General features: G+C 33.9%; 1 protein-coding gene and 1 long non-coding RNA gene across 5 annotated transcripts; one reads left to right on the top strand and one right to left on the bottom strand.

Moving 5' to 3' along the window:
- The first annotated feature begins 9,822 nt into the window (after window positions 1-9,822).
- LOC143255587 (uncharacterized) lies at window positions 9,823-22,801 on the top strand. 4 transcript variants are annotated; one of them, XM_076511469.1, is made up of 4 exons: window positions 9,823-9,991; window positions 10,445-10,835; window positions 17,415-17,480; window positions 19,260-22,801. In XM_076511469.1, exons 1-2 carry the CDS (start codon window positions 9,854-9,856, stop codon window positions 10,727-10,729), a joined length of 423 nt encoding a protein of 140 aa, XP_076367584.1. In that variant the 5' UTR covers window positions 9,823-9,853; the 3' UTR covers window positions 10,730-10,835; window positions 17,415-17,480; window positions 19,260-22,801. The 4 variants fall into 4 exon arrangements, with proteins under 4 accessions (XP_076367584.1, XP_076367585.1, XP_076367582.1 ...); XM_076511470.1 differs by having other exon boundaries at window positions 17,340-17,480; XM_076511467.1 differs by having other exon boundaries at window positions 10,445-11,441.
- LOC143255589 (uncharacterized) lies at window positions 18,326-25,725 on the bottom strand. The gene is made up of 3 exons (XR_013030734.1): window positions 25,542-25,725; window positions 24,845-25,001; window positions 18,326-18,524 (listed from the first exon to the last, which is right to left on the bottom strand). It is a non-coding gene; the product is annotated as an uncharacterized LOC143255589 (long non-coding RNA).
- Window positions 25,726-26,333: the final 608 nt, after the last annotated feature.

The following is a 26,333-nucleotide window of genomic DNA, read 5'->3' as shown; positions in this document are numbered from 1 at the left end:
AAGGCTAACAACCCCTCCTAAGTAAAGAACTTAGATTATGTTTCTCTAACATATATCTTACGTTTTCCAAAAAGTTGGATAGCCAGCGAATAATTCTAGGTGGTAGGCCTATCTCAGTGAAGCGGAACCTAAGACCACAGTGCCAGACAGTGTCGAATGCTTTGTCGACACCGAGAAAATATCGACAGTGCATTCATTTCTATTGAAATTGTCAGTAATTGTTTCTGTTAATCTGACCAGGTGTTCAACTTCAACTTTTTATATCACGTCTCGTATCTAACAACTTCATATGGCTCACATTTTGCCGGTATGCAATGTTAAAATATGACTTCCCTTTGTGGTTCATAACAGATAAAGGAAAGATAATCAGTCAACTTCATCCACTAACAACTCGTGGGCTTCTCTTTACCATAGAAAAGTAGGGTTCGCTGTCATTTTTAACGACCTTATGGTCGAAAAAGCATGTTCGATGACAAGATATGAATCAATGATCCATAGATTAGGAGTATCTGCCCCAATAAAAATACCAAAATTCAGTTGTATGTTTAGTGAAAAACTGCTATTTGTTCTCCGTTCACCTCGAGGAATCGATCCACAGATTTTAGCTTTGTTAAGTCCATTCATGAATTTACCTCTAACCCACCAGTTAACTTTAAATAGGGAATTAATAATAATCACGTAGCCAAATAACAAAGTATCAAGTCAGTATCAGTTAGAATAGTGATATATTTATATGTAACTCAAAATATGTTCTGAATAGCACCACTGATTCGTACTTATTAGTATACATTAATTTATACGTGGTTACAAGTAGCGGAAATATTGAATAAAAATGGACTTCATACGACTGACAAAAATGTAATTTTGATTTTTCATTTTGTGTTTTTCTTACAGCAAAGCCACATGGGGCTATCTGCTGAGCCCACCGAGGGGAATCGAACCCCTGATTTTAGCGTTATAAATCTGTAGACTTACCGCTGTACTAGAAAGGGGCCTATTTTTCATTTTAATATTTTACTTTTGTTGTCATTTTCTTTTTAATTAATTCACTTTTCTTTCTTTACCTGAAACTACAAAGTTTTCTTTATCCATTTGAAAGTAATAAAAACATTTCCTAAATGTAAAATAAAATATGCAAAGCAATGCTAAAAAACAATGCAATAGAAGTAAAGGGACGATACAGTTATACATAGATCATCTCTAGAAGACTTTCAATATTAAAATATAATGTTTCACGTGTATTTGAGCTATTGTGTTTATTCGTTGAATATCAAATACAGTTTGATTTCTTCTTTTAATTTATAGTATGAGAATGAGAAAAAAAAATCTCAAACTTATTTTCATTACGTTATATTAATAAGCATTTTAAGGATATTTATTGAGAATTTTAGAATTAAATATTAAAATTTAATTTGTGTTTCTAGCATTTTGTCATCATTAAAATGTTTTGCCAGGTTCTTTTTTGTTGTTAATTTGGCAAAACTGGCGATTCATGTGAAGATCGTGCCTTTGGCAAAGCGGAATGTCTGCGGACTTACACCGCTAGAAACTAAGTTTTGATACTTGTGATGGGTAATTCAGAGCACAGATAGCCCATTGTGTAGCTTTGTGGTCAACTTAGAAAGACAACCAACCCAAAAAATATTGTATTTCTTTTTGTACCTATAGTTTAGAAGAATAGGTGTCAAAATTGATGTGTGCTATTGATGCTATAATAAAAATTATTGTTTTGAAAATGTTTTTTTTTCTTTCAGAATTTGAACAAAGTAAACAACAAAAGTATATATGTAAAAACGGCTGGTATGAATTGAGAATTTTTTTTTATGTAGAGGAGTGAACAACGTTTCGACCTTCTTCTGTCATCATGAGGTTCACAAAGAAAGAAAGAGGTAACTGACCAATAGCTAACCACATGTTTGAAGGGGATTGTATACTTGATTGTACGAATGTAGAGGGTATGCTTAGATGTTTGATTATATTTATTAATATAGGTATAAAGGTGTTCCTTTGTATTGGTTTATTTTTGCCTTGAGTTGTTGTATGAGTAAGGCTTCTTTAATTTTGCGTTTGCTTATGTTTGCTTCTTTATTTAGTATTTAGGTATTTTTTATGATTATGTTGTGTTTATTTGATTTGCAGTGTTTGAAAACATGTGAATGTGACTTTTTAAATCTGGTTTCCATTTTCTACTTGTTTCTCCAACATAGAAGTCGTAGCAGTTATCACATTGTATTTTATAAATAATGTTGGTGTGATGTTTGTCAGTGTAGTTTTTACATAGTATAGACCTCAGTTTTGTGCCTGGTTTTTGAATAAATTTGATATTAACTGGAATGTCATATTTTGTTATTAGTTTTTGCCAAATGTTGGTTATTTTTCTGCTGATGTCGGGAATATATGGTATGCAGCAGTATATGGTTTCTTGATTTTTTAATTCATGGGATATGTTTACTTTTGTTAGTTGATTTTGCTTTTTGTCTAGGTGTATGCATATAATGTTTTCTACGGTTTGTGGAGGAAACTTATTGATGTTGATGAAGTATTTTATTTTAACTAATTCGTCGTTAATTTTATCTGGTGAGCATAGTTTTATGGCTGTGTTTATTTGGTTTCTTAGTATGTTGAGTTTTTGTTTTGTTTCATGTGCTGAGTCCCAAGAAATGTATAGTCCAGTGTGGGTGAGTTCCTGTGGAATTCTGTTTTAAATTGTGTATCAGTTCTTGTAATTTTGAGGTAAAGAAATGTTATTTGCTTTCATCCTGTTCACATGTGAAGTTAATGTTGAGATGTTTTGGGTTAATGTGATTGAAAAAAAAAAAAAAGCGTGTGTTCTGTAGATGTGAATCCCGCAATCATGTTGTCTACATATCTGTACCAGAAGAAGGTCGAAACGTTCGCTCCTCTACATAAAAAAAAAAAAATCTCAACCCATGCCAGCCGTTTTTACATATATATTTTTCTTTACAATTGAGTTTTTCGTCATTACGGATTAAACAACAAAAAGCATTTGAAGGTGTTTATTCAATTTGCTATAAGATCTGTAAGCTGGTAGTTTTATTGAATAAATTTCTGTACAGCACATTAAAATATTATTGAGGAAATGCAGCTAATATTACCACAAGAAATACTATAACAAAGAGATTTTGCTGCAATATTAACAAATTTAACTTGTCTATGAACTATTTTATCTTCATTTTTTTAGTGACAGGTTTCCAATATGTTTATAATACAGGGTGTTCGGAAAGTATCTGTGCAGCTTTGTAATCATATACATATGTAAGTGCACAGTGACTTTCCAAACACCCTCTAGTAGTTCCTTATTTTGATCTGTATCAGACTTTAAAGTAATTCTAGATGCACCTCTGAGAGTGACATGATGTTTGGCGTTCGAATGTGAACGGAATACACCCTTGTGCAAATTAATTGAAACAAGATGGAAAATTACGATTTTTCAAATTTTTTCGTTTTATTTCTGAGAATCCAAAATTTACTCACAAATTAATACATGATATGACCACCTTTATTTTTCAGAAGATCATTAATACGCTTTGGCATCGAGTCCACGAGTTGACTGCAATCTTTACTAATTTTTGGATTACGGTACCACACCTCAATTATGGCCTCAATTAACTTATCTTTCGTCATACAGTCTTTTCCCCGAAGTCTTTCTTTACAAATCGCCCAAAGATTTTCAATAGGATTTAAGTCCGGAGAGTTTCCAGGCCAGTCCAGCACCTTTATTTGCGTTGTAGTCATAAAATTCTTCACAAGTTTTGATGTGTGGCACAGAGCCAGATCTTGCTGAAAAATGCCAGATCTATCTGGAAATCTCTTTTTCAATTCTGGAACGACTCTTCTTTGCAAAACTTCGATATACTGTTGTCCACGCATCATACCTTCTACGATATGTAAGCCTCCGACGCCATAATAGCTGAAATAGCCTCAAAACATCTTCAAGGGATGTTTTACGAACTGATTGATGTGAGATTTTCGAAGTTTCTCACCTGGAGATCTGTGAACATGCAGACTTCTTTGACCCTGTATAAAGAAATGACTCTCGTCACTGAATAACACCTTCCTCCATTGTTCTTGCGTCCAGTTCTTGTATTTCAGACCCCTTTGATACCGTTTTTTCTTCATTGACTTGGTAAGAAGTTGTTTTTTGACTGGTCTCCTTGCCCTTCTAACACAATTTCGAATGACGTAATAATCCCCAAAATTTCGTCATATATCCCAAAAATAGATTGACTCTACTGCAAAACACAGCTAATGACGCCGTCTGTGTGAAAAAATGACTGTTAAAGGAAATCAGCGGGTCCAGCGAGCCTACACTGGCCGCCATGCTTAAAATATTGTAAAATGACCATTTGTGTCAATTAATTTGCACAAGGGTGTAAGTCATTTCTAGAAGCCTTTACTTGTCGATGTGTTCGCCTTTTGCCTTTCGTGTCAACAGTTCTATACCTACTTTTTTGTAACTTTGTCATGCACCCTTAGGGCTTTTTGACTAGCGAAAACCGGATATGCTCCCCACATAATTTCTGGAGCCTCTTATCTCTACTCTGAGAACTGAATAGACACATTGTTCAGTATAGTAATGATCAGGAAAAGTACTGAGCTTCGATTAATGTGAATGTTTTAAATTTGGGGCCATTTTTAAAGTGAGGATTGAAACAGTCTTGACTGTTCACTATTTTAAATACTCCGTTGGGGGGGGGATCCACATGGTCCGTCATATTAATAAACTTTTACAATACTCATTGGAAAAAATAAACAAAATGTATTAGGTTTTATCACTAATTTTCCTTATTACAAGAGGGAAACTGTGGCAGTAATTTTAAAATTATGTACAGTATTAATGATACATTTTTAACCCTATAATCGCCAATACCATGGACCCACAAGCAAAGTTATGTACAAACAGTTTAAAATAATGGGCTTGAAAGCCCAATCAATAATTGTAGAGTCAGACAACCTTTTTATTAAAATTGGTTGGTTAGACTCGCCCAATTTAGTAAGTCCTGGCTATGAGGTAAATTATTCATTGTTAAACATTAACAACAAAGAGACTGTATATGAAATACTGTTTAGTAGGTGCGAAATTAGGTTAAAACCAAACATAATCAAGGATGATATCATTTTTATTTATTTAATTCTTCTAAATGTGTACTACACATAAACATTTATAAACTGAAAAGGTTTAGACTTATAGATAAAAAAACTATTTTATACAGAAATTTAACTGGAATTTAGGGTTTTTCTCATTTGTTTTTGAATTTCACGCAAAGCTACATGAGGGCTATTTGCGCTAGCCGTCCCTAATTTATCAGTGTAAGATTAGAGGGATTGCAGCTAATCATCATCACCCACTGCCAACTACTCTTTTACCAACGAATAGTGGGATTGACTGTAACATTATAACGTCCCCACGGCTGAAAGGACAAGCATGTTTGGTGTGACGGGGATTCGACCTCGCGACCCTCGGATTAACCACCTGGCCATGCTAGGCTCATTTGTAATGAAATGTATATTTATAAAAGCAGTAACCTGCAACATGTAGTTTGTACAGGTAATTTAAATGTTGTGCATTTATCGTTGTGCAAACTCATATATGTCAAATTAAAAACTGGTTTAGTAACATAATTTTTTAAGTGTTCATCAAACTTGACTTACTCATACGTTATAAAAACGTTTCACCATCACGAATTAGGTAGGATAATAGCTCAGTTTCTACACGTTATTCAAGCTGCTCATCATTAGCGACTAAGGTGTTGACTCACTTCATTCACCATTACGAACCAGGTAGGATAACAGCTTTATTTCTACACGTTATACAAACTGCTTATCACAAGCGACTAAGGTGTTGGCTTACTCCATATACATTAAACAAACGGTTTACCACCATAAGTTGGTATGATGACTTAAGTTAGACACGTTAATCAAACAACATAATTTGAGAAAGTGAAATATTGGCACTCTTCCAGTACGTCAGGCAAATGATTTACCATCATGAACCAAGGTAATGACTCAGATTTTACATGTTAAACAAACAGTTAATTGTTGAGCAACTGAAGTGTTGGTTCATTTCCTGTATGTTAAGTGGTTTAAAGGTTTCTTTTTTATGCCATACTGGTGAGAAATAGCTTTTCAGAAGTCCCTGGAAGATGTTTAACTTACTAATAAGAACAGTTAATTTTGAACGCTGTTTGGCCAAAAGATTTTCTTTTTAGTTGCGAAAAAAAGTTTTAATCGATTCGTACTAAAGTATTTTAAACAAAGTATGATGTAGTTGACTAGGTAGATATAGCATGTGTTGATTTCATTCTATAACCAATTAAAATTCATCTATTTAATGAAAAATCAAGTGGTTGGCAAATTTTGTTTTTCAGTTCATTTATATACCCTCTATTGTTTCTTTAAGACTGTAATTGTAATTGCCGCTTGTTTCCCCGGCAAGACATGTTTGATGCTTGATTTTCATTTGGGATTATCTGACATTTTTCTTAAAACTGGAATCCTATTGAATTTAACAGTAGATATATATTGGAATATATGGTTAATATATATTCTTATAACTTTAGTTTATACATTGTTACAATTGAAGTATTATGAAGATTTTCTAAATATACTGGTCTGAAAACGAACTTTTAAGTTCATATAGAGCAGGGGTGTGCAACATTTTTCGTCGGTGGGCCATATAACCAACTTCATCAATCAAGGGGCCACTTAAAAAACAAGCTTATTCGTGTACATGCACAATAAATTTAAAAAAAATTCTCAAAATGCAAGCAATAATATTTTATATTTTTGCATGAGTGATTATTTTAGTGCGACACTTGAAATTTAGAGTCCTTGCAGAGCTTGTCAATATCAGCTTTGACAGAAGTGGTTGCCACTCTTAACTGACTGGTCAAATGTTCATCAGTCAGCTGACTTCTACATTTGGTTTTGATGAGCTTCATTTTGGAGAAAAATTGCTCACAGCAGTAGGTGCTACCAAAAAGGGAGGCAATTCTTTGTGCATGACGGGACAAATTGGGAAACTTTTAACGTACACAGAGTTTGTAAAAGTCTAGCAAACTGTTTTCAGAGAATTTCCTTTTAGTGTCCATGTCAGCCTGCAGTTCAATGAGTTCCATTTGGCAATCATCAGGACTGTCTACCACTGCCAAATCAAAAGGTTGAGCGAACAATTTCAATCTAATTTCAGTTTGTCTGAAATCTGGAAATCTGTTTGCAAACTCATCACGCAGCTTTTGTACACTGGTTCCATATTTGGTGCAATCCAGATTAGAAATTCCAGTTTCCTGGTTGCAAGACATGTAAAATGGGTCAATATGGCTCTTCTCAACTGAACCTGAAAAGTTCCAATTTCTTCTCAAAAGCACAAATATGCTCAAACAACTTATTCACAAGTTGACTTTTCCCTTGTAGTTTTAAGTTTAAATCAGACAGATGCTGTGTAATGTCTGTGAGGAATGCTAAGTCATTCAGCCAGTTCTCATTGCTCAAGAAGTCCACATTCTGACGTTTGCTCTCCATGAAGAACTTAATCTCCTCTCGCAGATTCCAGAATCTCTTCAAAGTAGCAGCTCTACTAAGCCAACGTACAGCAGAGAAGTACAAAACATCTGAATATTCACTGTCCAGCTCATCTAAAAAGTTTTAAATTGTCGATGATTTAATCCTCGTGTTCGAATATAATTTACGCATTGGACGACATTTTTCATGACTTCTGCAAAATCCAGAACTTTGGTGCACAAGCTCTCTTGGTGAATAATGCAATGGCTTACAACTACGTCTTGTGCTCCAATTGCAGTTAGAAATTTCTTGGTGAATCCATTTGTCCTACCTGTCATGGAAGGAGCACCATCTGTTGTAACACCACATAATTTATAAGGATTCAGTTCAAACTTTTCTACAACCTTAAGCACTTGTTCACAAATATCCTGTCCTGTGGTTGTGGAGGAAAGGCTTGCCATATCTAAAAACTCTTCGAAAACATCAAAGCCTGCAGTAACAGCTCTGATGAAAATGACAAGTTGGGATGTGTCATTGATATCAGTGCTTTCATCCAAAGCCAGACTGAAAGCTTCACACGAATTCAATCTCTCTTTCAAAGTTTCTTTGATGTCCTCTGAAAGATCTTTTGTCCTGCGTGAGACAGTAAAGCGGGAAAGGCTAGTTTGCTCCACCAAATATTTTTTCTCTGGACATGCATATTCTGTGAATATTGTTAAACAATTTTAATAAATTCTCCATCACTGAAAGGCTTTCCTTTTCTGCCATACATTCACAAAGCTTAAAACTCAGTTTTGTCACCAGTTCTGAATTTTTCTTGAAAGTGGTAAAACACCTTGTTGCTTTTCAATGGATGTTTTAAATGTTCAATTTTGTCCTTTCGTGCCTGACCAACAATTTCATCAAACTGGGAGGAGTGCTTAGTTGCGTAATGTCGCTTAATATTGTACTCTTTCATGACTGCAATTGTAGTTTGACAGACGAGGCAGACAACACCTTGATTATATGGGACAACAAGATATTTTGTGCACCATTCACTGTTGAATAACCTTCCTCATCATCAATTTTTCGTTTCTTAACTGCTGACATTTTACTAGCCCTGAAATCAAAACAAAATTATTCTCACGAAAATAGCAAAGTAGAAAAAACATAGAATTTATTTACACATGGAACCTCTTATGGACAGAAACACATGTTTCTAAATTGGCATCCCGATCATAGCCTTCCGGTACTTAAATTAATTGAGAATAGCAAAATACAGTGTGACCTCGCCTATTCGCGGTTCGCCATTCGCGGATTATGCGCGAACTGCGTTTTGTAGGTCACAGAGACTGAAAGGGCTTTTCGAGGAGATTTCTGTTGTATTTACTCAATCAAGCCGTTTTATCAATTGTCGTCTTCACCAAACGAGATTGACTGCTATTGGCTGACTGCCTCAGCTTCCCCAACAACGCAAACGGCAAAGCACAGCCCGGTAACGCACGGTACAATTTAGTGAAATACATAACAGTATGCAATATTGCTACATTATTACTGCATCAATGAGTATAAGTATCATTAGTGTTTGGGAAGCATTTCATATAGTATGTAATCGCATACATATACGTTTTAAAACTGCGTCCAATATTCGCGGTTTTCGCTATTCGCGGAGGGTAAAGAACGTAACCCCGCGAATAACGAGGTCACACTGTACATAGAATCAGATGCATCTGAAAGCAAAAATTTTAATAAATTCAGTAAAGTCACAACAATATGCTAAATAATAATCAATTTACCTTCAATCTCTTGTAGTAACTGTAAAAGGTAATAAAATTTTCACCAATAATGAATGACGGACAGCAGAGGTTAGGGAAAATTGTCGCCAGCGGGCGAAGGCGAGGTTCAGGACATGACGTTGAGTCGTAGACAATAGTGCTAGTGCACGTCACCTATTCATGCCCTAAGGAGGCCGACCAATCGAATTCGGCCTGCTCCTCTCTAGCAAAGATAATTTTAGAAGTTTGTCGAGTCGAAGCCTGGGAATCCCGTAAGATCGATGCTTTTAAAAAATATTCCATTTGCGTTGGATTACAGATCAGGCCACATGGTTAGATTACAACAACTAGGGCCACACTAAATGGCTTGGCGGGCCGGGTTGTGGCCCGCGGGCCGCCTGTTGCACACCCCTGATATAGAGGTTTTGCGTGTGACGTCACTCTTGACCTAGTTACTGCTGACCGCCATGACGGGTGGCACGCTCGGCGTGTTTATATTCCAACACAAGGGTGATTCATAGTCAAAAGTGCGCGATGGTACGTACACTCGTGTTGTGCATGTAACTGTTCAAATCGACATGGACAGGTGGAAAATGTGTCATACTACAGATTTCCTAAAGATCCCGACCGAAGAAGACAATGGATTGCAGCTGTCAATAGGAAAAACTGGACACCCACAGAGCACACCAGACTTTGTAGTAAACATTTTGTGTCAGGTATGTATAATTCATCTATAGCCAGGCTGAATAAATTGAAACTTACATGCATGATATATGTATAGCAGAACACACTGCAGCACCAGTCAAAGAATTTTTTTTTTTCACACTTTTCTTTTACTTTTAAATAACTGAATAGTAAATTTACTGAAGGAACAATATCATTCATGATGAATAGGTTATATAGCAATTTGTACATTAAGACAAAATGTTAATATCTCTTAAAGGATCAATTTAAGTGATTCATCAGAAAACCACAACTGGCACAAGATTAAAAAGTGTGCAAATAATTACTTTGTTGGCTGTACATTCAGTTGTTAAACAATGTTCAGCATATTCAGTTATATATATATATTCAGTTAAAAGTGTACAGTGTATCTGTTATATATATAAATATTATCTGATGATGCCTGTAGATCTATATCTTAACTAAATTATTGTACTCTGTTTCAGGGACGAAGAGTGATGATCCCCTATCACCTGACTATGTACCTTCCATATTTCATTTTACACATTCTCCCCCTGAAGAGAAGGAAAGCTGCTGAATTGTGTAAATATGAAAACAGGAAAGAAGTGACCAAAAGGAGAAAAGAACAACAAAAGAGACATGAAGCTGCTGCTGGGCTGCTTGACCTTGCTTTCATAGAATCTGCTGGCACTACTGCCACTGATAGCAGCTGTACTGATTCTGCTGATGAACTTGAAGCTACATGTGATACTTTTGACTTGAGTACATAACAATATACAACTGAGACATGTATGCAGATGGAAATATCATTCACAGACTTAGCTAGACTTGAATCTGAATGCCAACAGTTGCGGAATGAAGTCCTCCACTATAAAAGTATAGCAAAAGCGAACTGTTTTGAAGATGCTACTTTTGCAAATGTAGTACAATAATATTGAACCATTTATTAAAACGGGGGCCCTACTTTACTTCAGTATCTAGTCTTCGTCTAAAATGTAGTTAAATCTATCATACAGAGTACATGATACATGTATGTAATATAACATGATGTGCAAACATTTGCTGTAATGATGACTTTATCTGACGTTGCCCTGGTTATCTGGACATTCTGTACAAATCCTGCCACAAAGTACGCTTTTGTAACCTTTTAGACTTTAATTTGTATAGGTGGAAGTCCTGTTTATCAAATATATATAAATGTCACCGTATGTAATATTTGGCAAATCTACTCCGGCAACAGTCTGACTCTGAGCAACGTTGTCTTGGCTGGATATTACTGGCGTAAATACACGTGGCGGGAGCATATACGGGTCTCCTACACCCAGTTCCTTCACCTTTTCCTCATACCTGGCCTTTTCAGCACCTGTCAGGTGTGCTACAAGTGATGAAAAGCCAGCAGCAGCCATTTACATGTGAATAGTACTGAATACAGCAATTCTTAACTCGTTCAGCCATGCGGGTCACTTGCCACCCAATATGGCGGTATGTTTACAAACCTCGTTGTAGTCACGTGACACTAATAGGTTCACGCAAAACCTCTATAGCAGTATGTCTGGGGATTATATCACTAAGAAACTGGGTTTTGATACCCATTGTGCCCAAAGCACAGAGAACCTTACTTAAAATAGGCTGTAAACATAAATACATGAGAAAATATGAATTGTGCTATGAACAGTGAGAATTTAAGTTCGTTGTTAAACCTAGATATATATGTGTGTGTGTGTATGTATGTATAGTGAAATTAAATAATTACATTTAAATTAAGTTAAATAAGTAAACAAAATCATGAGGAAGGACTGCATTAAAAACAGCAAATCCCAACCTCTGACTGATTACATTATAACCATATATTTTAAGCCAAAACAAAGTACATCACAATTAAACAAAATACGTTGCATTTAAAAAAAAAAAAATTCTGGGATACAAGCTACAACATGGAATTATAAAATATATTTAGGTTTTGGAGGTGACTGAAGAAGTAGGATCCACATTGCAGTGGGGATACACCGTTTATCAGTCTTAACCTCCAATTCGCTAGTCTCACATAAGATGATTAGAAATTAGGAGAGCGAGATGTGGGTGCTCAAGCATACAACGTCTCACATCTTTATCACCCTTCACTCTCTGCATACAGTTGTGGGAAGGTGACTGCTCTCCCAAGTTAAAATAAGAATGCAAAAAAAGATGAAAAATAAAAATAAATAAAAAATAAGGAAAATAAGGTACTACCATTTGGGAGTAAGTAAGATGAAACATATCTTCAAGTTAGCATTCCTGTCCCCAATATGGTAGAGGCACTAATTAACACAACATTGTATCATATTGGTATACAAAGATTATGGTGACTGTTGTGCTTTTATATGCGGTTCAAGGTGTACATCTGCATAGAGTAGTGCCAAATTCTTAAATGACCTTATTTTAACTAAAAATAATTTTAGTAAAATTTTTCTGATTTTACTTTCTTTGTATTTATTTAATACATGTTTGTATGTATTAAAGATTAATTTAATAATTTGGTGGGTAATTAGCAAGTTTACATTGTACATAGTTGTCTGTTAAAGTCAGACGTCTTGTTAGGTAAGAGATTGAAGTTTAACTTTTCATAAACATACTTGTCCATAACAATTTCTTCTATCTCTCTCTTGTAAACAGTTTTGTCCAAGATAACGATTTCATTCGTTTCGTTTGACTTTTTCATTACAGTATCTTTGTTCAACTTTAATTTCCTTGTCTCTTCAGAAAGATATTAGGGGAAGGATGAGTATGAGTTGTCACTATTATTGGTATTATTATATAATACACTAAATATGGAATTCATTAGGAGGTTCATGTCTACGCTGATGTCCTTGACTGACACTGATAGTAAATCTATATTTAGGTTCACATTCTTACAGGAAAAGGACAAGACATAAACTTGGGCTAATTGTTCTAATTATGTTAAGTTATAAGATGATGTTTAAACTTTTTTAGCATTACTGTCAGTATCACATGGCTCGGTCAATACTTTCTCATAACAAGTGTATAATTTACTTTCATTGCTATGTGTTATGGTCTGGTTTAAAATGGCAGCAAGTCTGGAGACTTGGGCTGGACTGGACATTTGCTAAAATGAATAGATGTTCATTTTACAACTTGGAAGTAAGATGCATAGTGACTAAATTACCTTTTTCTTTCGTTCCACCATGATACGAGGGTCGCTTAATTTATTTACAAATAAGAATTTCAAGCAGTGTATAAAAATACATTTAAATGATTATATATATATAGGTTTATTTTACTTTTGTTTCTCTGACAGATCTTTATTGTCAAGGATTTAAAGAGACCAGTTTTTGCACCAAAGGTGTACTAAATTTTGCATCTTATCACACCCAAATGCCCTCAAGTGGCTCAGTGGTGAAACTACAGGATTGCTTCTTTAAAAATCATTTTCCGATACTCGTGAATAACAGATTGTAGATAGGACAGATAATAGATACTTAAGATTAGCTAGAAATTATTTGGCGCATAGCCAAAGTATCACCTAATCCTCGAGTTTTAAAAGCGAAACTAAATATATTGGATTTCAATTAAATGTGAAAATTCCAGATTTGCGAGAATTATTAACTAAGAAAGAACCAGAGTTAGTTCAGAGTAGAAATGCAAAATAGGTATCGAATAACTGAAAAGTATTATTAAACGAAATCCAAAATATTCCCTTAAAAGATCAGGATTAATTATTAAGTTCCAATGGTATGTAGTTCGTTTCCCAGCTTCAGCAGAATGACAGGTAAATCTAAAATATCTAATTCAGGAAAGATAGCATTATGCTTAGTAGTGGAACAAGTTAGCATAATATTATATATTAAACGAGATAAATTGGCTTTGATAAAGTTGTGGACATTAGGTGGGCTGTGCAAATTAAAATCGAATGAAAGAACAAAAGTTAACTTATTCAGAGGCTACTGACATCGTCAAGCTAAATGATTAAGAACCATCTAATTAGGACATAAACTAATTCTATAGACTGTTAACAAAATTAATTTAGTTTGACCAATCGGTGATGTTAGCTGATTATAAAGTTAATATAATAAAGCAAAAGTAGCAGGCAAAATTGACAGGTTTAGGAAAATTGAGGAATTACCCAGCTTTAGTTTATCAATGACAAACATTTCGTGAATCAAAAAGTTAATAAATCAGAAATGAAATAGATACAATGACGTGAAAAGAATTAAGTGCATGATAACTAAAGGAAGAATGATAATTCGGATAACTTGAAGATGTTATGTATGTGCCAAATCACAAAACGAGTGAAGTCTATTTTAATCACAGTGGTATGATGTTGGCAGAGTTATGAACACAACTCTAATTTTGTATTAAGACGAGAGGAGAAGAAGAAGAAGAAACAAAACAACTAGAGCAGCCAATGTTGATATAGAATATTTCAGAGTAGCTGAGATGTGTGTTGTCAAGGGACTGATCATTGTAGATGGATATACAGGATGGGCAGACAACTACTGCTTCAAAACTCCCTTCACAGACAGCATAATGGACAAAGAGATTCAGAGGTATTTAAATTGGATGGAGGATGACTACAACTTTCAAAATCTAATGAACATGTGTCATGACATATGACAATAGTATACCAAGTTATATTCAAAAGGGAAATAGAAGGTACAACTATTAATCTATATCATCAGACTCCCATATATCAACTTAGAGGATTTTGATTGTTTCTGTTATCGACGACTGCAATGTCATGAACAGATCCACTGGGCTTACCATCAGTCAACGCATGAGCATTGTACCAAATACAAGGCTCATGCACTCTAAAATTGAACCATCAATAGTGATTAGCAGAGCTTCTGATGTTTCCGAGGAGTTTTAATAATAAGATTTTGAGCCACCATATATCATACGAAATTTTTTATTGTGTTATTGTATATGTGTTGCACTTAGTATAATACAGTTAACAAGTGGGTGATATTTAAAATCAAATCAAACGTTCTCTAGGTCTTTGGCCATCTTGCTTCTGTAAGTATTGAAGAGAGGAGGTTGTTTTGTCAAGGCTTCGCATTGGTCACAGTTTTTTAACCCACCACTTCCTTTTATCTGGTACTGCTGCACCAATGTGCTGTCTATGTGGCACTCAGATCATAATCATCCACATTTTATTATCATGCTGTTGTTACAACCTAGAACGATGACACCATTTTAAAGATATTTGTAAGGCAGGTTTGCCCTTGACTTTGGCCCATGTTATAGGTGATACTGCCCATCTCACTCAAGTTTTTACATTTTTAAAAGCCATTGGTCTTTTACACTTAATTTAAGGTTTTTTATCAGACCATATAGTGTTTTAGCATGATTTCTTTTACATATTTTAATGTTTTAACATGATTTCTTTTACACATTTCAATTTTTATTTTGACTTGAACCCAGGACTGGAAAGGCCAACTTCAGGTGACTGTCAGCAAGGGTGTACTTCTTGCTTCAGTCTTCCTGGCAGTTCCTAATTTTACATATTTTACTTTTTACCTTAATTGCCATATAACTATACTGTACCACATCTTGTCTGGCACAGATAGCCTTGTAGCTTTGTGCCAATAAACACTGAATACCTACCTATCTACCTTACTAAAAGCAACATCATCATCATCCTAATGAGAAATGTTTTCCAAACAAAGTGTATAAAGTCCGATTAGTAATCTACAATGAGGAAATTTGTCATACTAACATGATTACAACCCGCGACTCTCAGATTAGGAGTCGTGCGCTATAACCCACCTGGTCATGCCAGGCATGAAAAATTTTTTTTGTGTGTGAAAAATTGAGTGTTGCAATAAAAAAGCATGGCACTTTTAATACAAGTGCTTTGTTTAAAAACATTTTCAGTACACATTTTATTGTGTATTCTGATTCCCCATCATTCATCACTGTCATAAATATCAACATTTTCAATTTTGTGACTACTACGCAATGACTAAGATGGCAAGTGGCTTAACAGTTTCAGTCTCTCAATGTACTCTTTCAACATATTGATAAGACATAGTTTTTGTTTCTGCCACTCCAGACCTTTGGTAGTATAATCTAAGTCAGCAACCTTTGATTCAATTTCATAAGGGCCAGAATAGCTAAATTGTAAGACACCACTTGGAACAAGCAGGAGGCAAGAACCTGGCTTAAAGATTTTTTTTCTTTCCATGCTTATCATGTATATGCTTCATTCTGCTTTTAGCAATTTCAGCTACATGCATAAGCTTATGATTAAAAGCTGATACATAATCAATCAGATTCATGTCAATATCTTCACACATCTAATTCTTTTTTGGCAGTTGTACTGGTCCTCATATTGAATAACAAAATACATGCCCAAAAAGGTGAAAACCAAGCAACTTCTGAAGAGCTTCTCGAGCAGTAAGTAAATGTAAATGGACTCCTTCATCCTATATTTTCTGAAATTCCAAACACTGTGTATAAATCATATTTTTCAGTTTTTGATGGAAACATTTGAGAGACCCTTGGGATTCTGTATGATAAGCACTAGATTGTTTTCTCAATCTCTAACTGATCCATTACCTGCTGAAATAATCCTGTTATGAACTTTGACCTGTGGTCAAACTGAACTGACTTTGATAGACCCACAAAGGTGAATTTTTTGACAGAGCTTTAATAATAGTAGTGGCTAATAATTCTCAAGGGTATTGCTTCAGGAAATGGACTACATGCACACGTTATTGTCAGTAAGTACCGATTTACTAACTTGATTTTCGGAAGTGAATCTACAGTAACCCTGCCGAATGATTAATCAACTGCTAACTCTTACAGTGTTATTATCTAACTTGCTAATAATGAGAAAAATTAATTAAACAAATATATGTACATATGAAATTTACTAATTTTTATCTCTGTCTTTTCTACTTAATTTGATTTGATTTTTTTACTTTAAAGGAAACAGTACAATTTAGTGATGAAAAAGTGATTATGTACAAAATTCAAGTACCTGCCATGTTACTCAAAGCTAGAACAACATCAATCTAACGAGGAATGCTTTTCGAACAATATGTATAAAGTCCTATCAGTTATCCACACTGAAAAAAATTTGCCTGAATAACATGAAGTTATTTACATTACCAAGATTTTTTTTTTATGAGCACACTTGGCACTTTTGCAAACTGTATTAAGCCTATTGAGATGTTAACTATACACAAACTGGGCAAATAGCGACTATAATAAATTTCATCACAAAAGTTGAACATTTAAATTTCTTTCTTACGTAATATAATTGGATGATTATTTAAGGATCCTAATATGTGGAAGAGAAAGATTATGGAGTAATATTTAATCAAAACTAGTGTTACAAACTTGTTTTTCATTATATAACAAATCTGTTTTTTGTTTCAGTGAAGCACCAAGTTACCCACAAGGTTTTTTTATGTTCCACCATTCAGAGACTTTTATGCATTTTACTGATCACAGGTATCGAAACCCAGTATCTAGCACTGCAAGTCAGCAGACATACCACTTTGCGACTGGGGAAGGGGCGTAAATCTCGGTATAAACCACCTTGAAGTTTTAACCATAACTAGATGAATTTACAGTTTTTCCCTATTATTATATCACCAGGCTATCAACATCAATCCTTCTGTCAGCACATTGTTACTGTAAGTAAAACATACAGTTGAAAAGACCACAACAGGTTGGAAATTAATGAAAAAAGTGTTAAAAATTGATAAAACATGCCTGTAACAAAAATTTTATTATAATTTGCACCATTTCGAACAGAATACGTAAGAAATTAACTGTCAAGCCCATAATATAATCTGACTCTTTAAAGTTATCTAGCATTTTATTGTGAACATTTTCATAATTTGGGTCCTTGTTGTTCATTTATAATTTTTCAATAACATCCTTAGAGCCAATCCCTACTTCTTTTTCATCTTTCCTCACTGTCCTTTCGAACTGTTCATCCGAAATCAATTTCCTGCCCTGAGTCCCAACAAAAATTCCTTCTTAAAAAGCTGGGGATTGCCCATATGGGTACTTGAAACAGTCTCCATCTTTATCTAAGGCCTATAGAAACTGCTTATGCAAACCCAGTTATAAGTGAAGAGGAAGTAGTAAGGCTTTCTCTGTGTCAACCAATCTCTCACAGAGTTACATACAAAGTGTGATAGCTGGATGAGCCACCCCACTGCCCTTTTTGACCTATCTCTTAAGCAAACACTATACTCTGCTGCCTTTCTAATGGTTTATTTTGAATTTCACACAAAGCTACATGAGAGCTATCTGCACTTTGTCCTTCTAATCCACTAGAAATGAGTTGATTATATATATATATATATATATATATATAGAGAGAGAGAGAGAGAGAGAGAATAATTGGCTGGCATGAATACAGAAAACTTTTATTTAACACAAGAAAGAAGTAAAAACATTCAGACATCCCTAGCTCATCTTCTGGTTACAAATGGAATTTGAAAGTGTTCACGAACCGTGAAAGCAAAACTGAAGACATCAGCTGTGTTAAAAATGAAATTGCCTGAAGTTCTGGTTACCTGACCACCAATAGACCATACTGTGTGCTAACTGTAATAAAAGAAATTCACTTTGACAACATCATACTGTTTCTTAGTTTCATAAAAATTGTACATATTGGTAAGGCATTATGCCATCTGTTAAAAAAAAGTTAAAGCAGCTTGAAAATTAGTGGGCTAAGATTTTCAAATCAAACCATTGCATCAAATTCTTTCGCATAGGAAAAACATGTGAACCTATATTATTTTTCATTTGTTGTTGCTGTTTTGCTCTGGCAGAATCATACATGAACCATCTTTTAAATCAATAAAGTTTCATAGTGACAACTATTTTAGTATTTGACAAAATAAATAAGTTTTCATGGACCATTTTTACCTAGATTTGCATGAACAAGACACATAAAAATAATTTGCAATGTAAACTCTATAGTAATACGTCTAGTTGTCATAGACTAAGTAAAATATATTTTAGTCACTGAGATAAAACTTAGGCTATCCAAAAAAATTTTGTTTGTTGTTTCTTTTTAATGGTTGGCAAACATTTCTATTTCATTTCCTAATTATGTTTGAAAAACATAACAGTTCTGTCTGGAGAAAAGTAGTCTGTGTATGGTTTACTGTGCCTAAATGTCTTTGAAAGTTCAACATTTGTACATCTTTTCTATTTTTTTATGACATTTTACTTCATGTAAGTGGGAAGCTTCAATTTTGAATGAGCCATATTTTTTGTAATAAAATAATCCAATTTGACTGCAATTAACATTACAATATTCTTATCTATTTGCAGTGACAGAAACCCAGCTGTGAGTACCTTCATCTGAGTCATCTGTCCAGATCATCTCCGAAGATGGTTGTAATGTTTTGTAAACTGTGTCATAAACATAACACATTTGGTTTGAATAGTAGTAGTGTGTGGATAAATAAGGGTGCAAAAGTTTAAAACTTGAAAACATAGATCATCAACTATCTTAACAGCACAAAAAGTGGCACTCAGCTCAACATACAAAAACCATTATGAGACAGAATTCCCCTAAGCTCCATGAATTTGATGCTGTTGTATGTGCGAGCAAACTATTACACTTTCTGGTGAAATATAGCATTTCACACATATCAGTCTACAAAGAATTGATTAACTTTGCAAAAACAAAATTCATAAAGCCCCATTCCTGCATGCCTAAGTCAAGGCAAGCATGCTATCTTCAGCAGTTAAACTAGTGTTGATGAGTTGATGGCAGCCATGTCTACCAATATTAAAGAATCTTTGAAGTAGCATGTTAGTGCAAGTCCAGCCTATGCGATAATAACTGATGAGGCCAACAAAAGTGCCAACGAGAAATTCCTGACCCTCTGTGTGAAGTAAGTTGATGGTGATAGTGAAGTGAATGTAGACTTTCTAAAATATATGCAAGTGGACAATGGGAAATGAGAGACAAAAAGAATTTTGAGGAAGCTGTAAAATTGGACTAATTTATAAACTTTGGTAGTAATAGATGTAATATGATGGTGGAACTCAAAACTGGCATTGCAACAAAACTGAATACCCTGAAACCTGAGTTGATCAATGTATACTGCCACAACCATCACTTAGTCCTTGCTGCAAAAAACCGTTTTGAAAACATCAAAGAATTCCTAAATACTGATGCAGTCTTCAGAAGTGTGTACAGATTCTATAAAGTGTTTGGAAACTGTACAAGATACCTTGAAAAATGTCAAACTTGACTTGACAGTAGCAACACAAAGAGGTTAAAAGAGGCATCTCGCACCAGATGGCCGTCTCACAGGAGACTGATTCCTCTCTGAGGAACACCTACTAAGCAGTAATCGTGGATCTTGGAAACACAGATGTTGGTGGTGTGGAAGTTCAAATGAACTCAGGACCATCTGCCAATGGACTTGCAGAAAAATTGAAATCATACTCCATGATCCATATCATCCACTTCTTGTGCAAAACTCTGAGATCCATCATCTAGATTCATATCACTTTTGAGAAAAATAATTTACACCTATCAGTGATCAAGCCAAGATGGAATATAACAGTAAATTTTCTGGGATAATTTAAAATGTTGAAGATGTTAGTCTGAGGAAAGCCAGCAAAGAGTTACAGGAGGAATGAACATGAAATTCATTCTGTGACAAAAGCTGAGGATTCATTGATTGACAATGTAGTTGAGAACATTGAAAATGAACAGGAACAACACAGAGTCAGATTCTACTCTCCTCCAACCAATTATACAACTAGATAAAACTTTTGGAAATTCTGTTTCAAGCATCTATGTGGGCAATTTCAAGCTCTTTTAAAAGTGAATCTTAAAGAAGTGATTTCTGTTGGGCTTCAGAGCAGAAGATTCACTTCCAATAAACAGTTTGAGGAGATAGTGAGGAAAGATGAAAAAATCCAATTCAGTCCTACTTGGCAGTAATTTTGGTTTAATATCTCTCAAGCTATGAAGGGTCTTGCAGAACAACCAGGTGAACATCAGAAACATTTGCTTCTTTTCAGCCCCACAGATTAAGGTCAAGTGAAATAATAATAACAGTAAATGAGAAACAGAGTAGGAAGAAAAAGAGATCCTTATATTGTCGTGGTGCTGGGGATCTATAAATCCAATGGCAAAGAAATTGATTGTGGGGGAAACTGAAGTACCCAAAGAAAACCACTTTCACTGGGCAGTTACCTAATATTCTACCTCTCCAGTACCCAGAGCTGTAAACAGGAGAATGATTATTAGTATGTAATAATAGTAGTGTGGTTATATATCACATTGAAAGGGAAGATATATTTAGCTCAGAAGAAGATTGTTTTTTTTTTTTTTGCTAAACATGTTGTTTAACTCTGTGTATGTTTGTAATATTTGGAGGCAAGTTTAATAAATCAGCCCTGCAGAAGAGGTAGTTCAATCAGTGAGTCAAGATAGATCAATGGATGGTAGTTTGGTAGTCTGAATGCAATTTTGATAACCGTATTTTGGAGGTTCTGTAGTGTTGAATAAAGATGATCAGTCATGTCACAAGTAGCAGTACTGCCATACTCAAAAAGGGCTCTGTTGTGTGGTTTATAGATAGTTAGAATGGTTTCAGCTGTGCAGCCTTTGCTTGGTTCACTAATGCATTTTAGAAAGTTGATTCTAGTACTGGTTTTACTTATAATGTTGAAGTGTTTCTTCCATGATAATTTCTGCAAAAAATGTTAGACTTAAAAATTTAATGGTTTTGGTAAAGTTGATGTTAATATTGTTGAGGCATAATTTAATGTCCTTAACTTATTTCCTTACTTTGTTTACTTTTTTGACGGAATAGTATGGCTTGTGTTTCAGTAGGATTCAGGGCAACACGCCACTTGTTACATCATAATGATACAGTGTTGAGCATCATTTGGACTTGTCTGTTGCAGCATGTGGGTTATTGGAAGTGCCCCATATGGCTGTGTTGTCAACACATTGTAATATTATTAATGTGTTGAGGAGGAAAGGTTATATCTTTAATACAGATGTAAAGGACTGGGCTAAGTACTGATCCATGGGGTACTCTGGTAATTAAGCTGAAAGGGTTGGACACTGATTTGTGAATTTTGACCTTAGCTGAATGATTGGTGATAAAACTTGATATCTATTGGATTAATTGGGGTGATAAACCAATAGTGTGTGTTTTACACCCAAGGCCATTGTGTCAAACTGAATCAAAAGCTTTTTGAATGTTGATAAAAGTGGCTACTGTGGATTGTTTGCAATTAAAGCCATGGAAAACAGATTCTGTAAGCCTAATGAGATAGTCTATTGTTTGCCTGTTTCTTCTACCAGCATTTTGGTTGTTACTTAGAATTTTATTGGATTGCAGTTAAAAATTAATGTTTTCAGTTATCGCTTTTTCCATAAGTTTGCCGTGGGTGTTGAGTAGACTAATCAATCTGTTGTTACAGGGGTTGATAAGGTCGTTATCTTTCTTAAATATTACCTTAATAGTAACTGATTTCCAAGCTTTAAAGTAGTGTCCAGATAAAATGGAGAGATTAAATATTGATACTAAATGATTTAGATTAAAGTCAGAGAGGTTTATTAGTACAATATCAATAATGCCATCTTCACCAGGTCCCTTACGTTTAACTTTCTTTACCAGCAGTTTAATTTCCATTAAAGATATTGGGCATGTATATATCTCGCAGGGTTAGTTGAATTGATTATTTTCAACAGGGAACCATGATGTGAAGAGGGCCAGGTTGGTGTTTACGAATTGGTTAACATGAGTGAGTGTATTAATTGGAATGACAGGATATTCAGTGTGACAAAACTGTTTAAGTAATCAGCAAATAAATGGGCTTGTTTCTTATCTGTAGTGGCTGTAGTGTTATTGCATTTGATTTTGGATAAGCTAATATTGGATTGAGTGTTAGTGATAGATTTTACCTTCCACCAGAATAGTGTGGGGTAAAGGAGAGACTAATCTATGGATCTTCACAAATCATTCCAGTTGTCATCCTGTTGTGATGAAAAAAAGACTAATCTATGGATCTTCACAAATCATTCCAGTTGTCATCCTGTTGTGATGAAAAAAAGGCATGGATTACCTATAAAAATGTTATTGACAAATTTCTAGGAAATAACAGCAAACAAAATTATGTCAGTAACATGCTTGATAAATTCAAATAGATGGGTTGGATTATGAGCTTGAAAGTTCATTTTTTACACTCACATATTGACTATTTCCCTTAAAATCTTGGTGCCTTTAGGGAAGAACAAGGGAAATTATTTCATCAAGAAATCAAGGAAGTGTTGGTGAGATATTAGGGAAGATGGAACATCAGTATGGTAAATGGTAAATTAATAAAAAAATTTGTAGCCTCGATGAAAGTGTGTTTCCAGAAAATGCATTGGAGGTGAAACTTCTTGTAAATCAAGAAGTAACTACACAGAGTTTACACTATGTGATAACTTCATCAAGTTTAGATGTAATTACACTATTACTGGCTGAAATGTTATATATAATTATTCTTTATCACTCTAAAGTGAAAGTTAGTGGAAGCACCCATTTTTATTACTTAGGTGACAGAGTTCTGGCAAGGAAATTAAATAATCATTCTACAGTTTTCAGTAAAATACAATCACCAGATCTCTTCTGTAAAACATATCTATTGAGAACAATCAATCCAACATACTTTTCTACAAACTGCTGATATTTCACCTTCATTCATACAAACTTTGGTCACAACATCAGTCAAAGACCCACCTAATAAATACTTCATTACAACCTAAACAAACAAAGTTTAAATTTTAACTTACATTTTGTTCTTTAATAAAATCATACATACTAATAAAACAGAATAATTTTTACTTCCTGATTTAGGATTCTGTCAGTAATCATTTTTCTAAAAAAAATATTCATACCAAAATATTTCAAACAATTTATTTGCAAAGTAAGAAATAGAGTAACAACAGTTCTCTAGAATTCTTTAAAAGTTAGAATTTTATTATTTATAAAGATGTGTGGTTCACAGGAAAAAAAAAATTACAAATTCAATCTTAACAATGTTGAAGAAGAACTAATTACCTAGGAACACTTTCTGTTTCTAATTCTCATTTTTAAAACTGATAAAGAATTTTCAAGTACATTCTTTTATATAATTGGTGACTAAATCTCTGATCTGGTTCCTAACAGTTATAAAAAATTAAGTAGGATTGTATTTTATGTAAGAAATTGATTATTTAGTATTTATTGTATCACATACTAAACAATGCTTATAGCTCTTGATAACGATAAACCCACTTGAAATAAAAAATGTATCTCAGAGCAGCTGGTATAGGTATTAACACTTTTATTGATAAATAAAAGTCAATAAAAGTGTTAATACCCATAACATCCATTCTGAGAAACATTTTTATTGCTTATAGCTTTTCCTAATATGCTGTATTTGAATGTATCATGTGAGCTACTAACAATTAAACAAACTCAACTTTTCAACAACTATACATAAAATTATGTTAACCTAACATACAGGGAAGATGAACAAATCAATGGTATAAACTAAAGAGTGTTACAGATAAACCATATGCTGGTGAGAGATAATGTAGTTGTAGGAGCACAGTATACAAGGATATAGTCATTTCAAATATACATATGTAATGAATTAAAAATTATTGTATCTGAAGTAAACGTGACTGCAACTCACAATCCTTGCACTAAAACTATTATTTATAATCAAAATTAAGAAAAACACAGATTTGTGAAAGTGACATGTAAAAGTTTTCTTAAACCTGTCATGTTGCTTAAAATTAAACAAATTAATTTAACAAAGACAGTATCTTAACTTACACATTATAACATGTCAAATTATAAATAAAATAGAAAGTAAAATATGAACACCCAGAGTTCATTACCCACAAAATAAGCATCAAAGTAGTTCATTAGGTCTTGGCGTTTATGTTTCCATAATTCCAGGATTTCAATAATGAAGAGTTCATTTTCAGGTTTCTGGGATAAATTTATTTGCTTAATCCCAGTACCTATTTCTATTGCCTTATAAACAGTTCCTGAAGCACTGAAACAATAAAAGAAAATATCATTAAAATCTCTGGTGTGTTGGTTAAGTGGTACAAAGACGTTACCATATTCTTGCAATAAAATTATTGTGCCTTTACAAAAAATAATGGGTTATTACATGTTTCTAACCTTATATTTTTGTTATGTGGAACACTATTATACAGTAATTCTGTTCTTCTGTTGCATTCAAAATGCATTCATTATATAATGTTAGTTTTAAACCTTTAATACAGTAATTCAGCTAAGTCTACATGCATGAATTAAACCTTTTTTGTAATGAATGTATGCTTTTAAACATAACAACGCTAATTACATTATGGCTTACTTTGCTCTACAAACGTTGTAACCCTGTGTGTGGTCAAATGTACTGTAAAAGTTCACGTGGAAATGATGTCTTTCTATGCTGTAATTTTTATAATTGTATTCCTCATAATTTCACAATTTCCCCTTTTGGAATTAGAAACTGGCCATAACATTAAGTAACTCGAAACCAGGACTGGAAAGGCCAACTTCAGGTGACTGTGGTTTTTATACTTACCTGTTAGTCTTCCTGGCGAGTTATGATTATTACAGTCTCTACAGAAAGTCCTTTACAACTTGAATTACTGTAGTTTTTACTCTTGACGTTGTAGACTAGATGTAAACATTGGTTTTATGCTATTTATTTATTTTTTTTACTTTGTTTTGTTCTACCTTAATTTCCTTTTATGAATTTTACTGAATTTACTTTTACCTTATTACCGGACGTTTGGTGCAGATAGCCAAGCTGCTCTGTGCCGTAAAACACTAAATCAACCAACCCCTTTTACATCGAAATATCGAATAATTTATAACACTTTTTGAACAATGCAACTATTTTTGCTGGGACTAGTTATTTTTGTAATGCAAAGTTTTGTTGATGAAAAATGTATTAGCTGTATTTGGATAAAATGAATCACACTGCTCACTTTTAACTAAATTTATTTCCTTCATATATCAGAAAAGGGCAAGATATTTCTAATGTTGAACATTTGTATATTTTAAAGTCAATCATATTTTCAATACCAATGAGTTAATCAGCCTATACAACTATCCTTTGTATCACATATAGTGTAATAATATTATGAAAAGAGTCAAAGCAATGAAAAAAGATAGGTATACATTTACAGTTTGTAATAATTAAATCATTATAATAATAAAATAATAAATCAACTGGTAGCTTTCAGTTTGGACTATTACACATTTCTTATGCATACTAACATGTTTACATCCCAAGTGATTTTTTTATCCAAACACAAAAGAAGGAAGTGAAATATTATCAAAGTTTGAAGTATTATGAAGTTGCCGTACT

Source organism: Tachypleus tridentatus, chromosome 7, assembly GCF_004210375.1.
Source record: "Tachypleus tridentatus isolate NWPU-2018 chromosome 7, ASM421037v1, whole genome shotgun sequence".
In the NCBI taxonomy this organism is placed as follows: Eukaryota; Metazoa; Arthropoda; class Merostomata; order Xiphosura; family Limulidae; genus Tachypleus; species Tachypleus tridentatus.
This window is presented reverse-complemented; position numbering and strand designations above follow the sequence as displayed.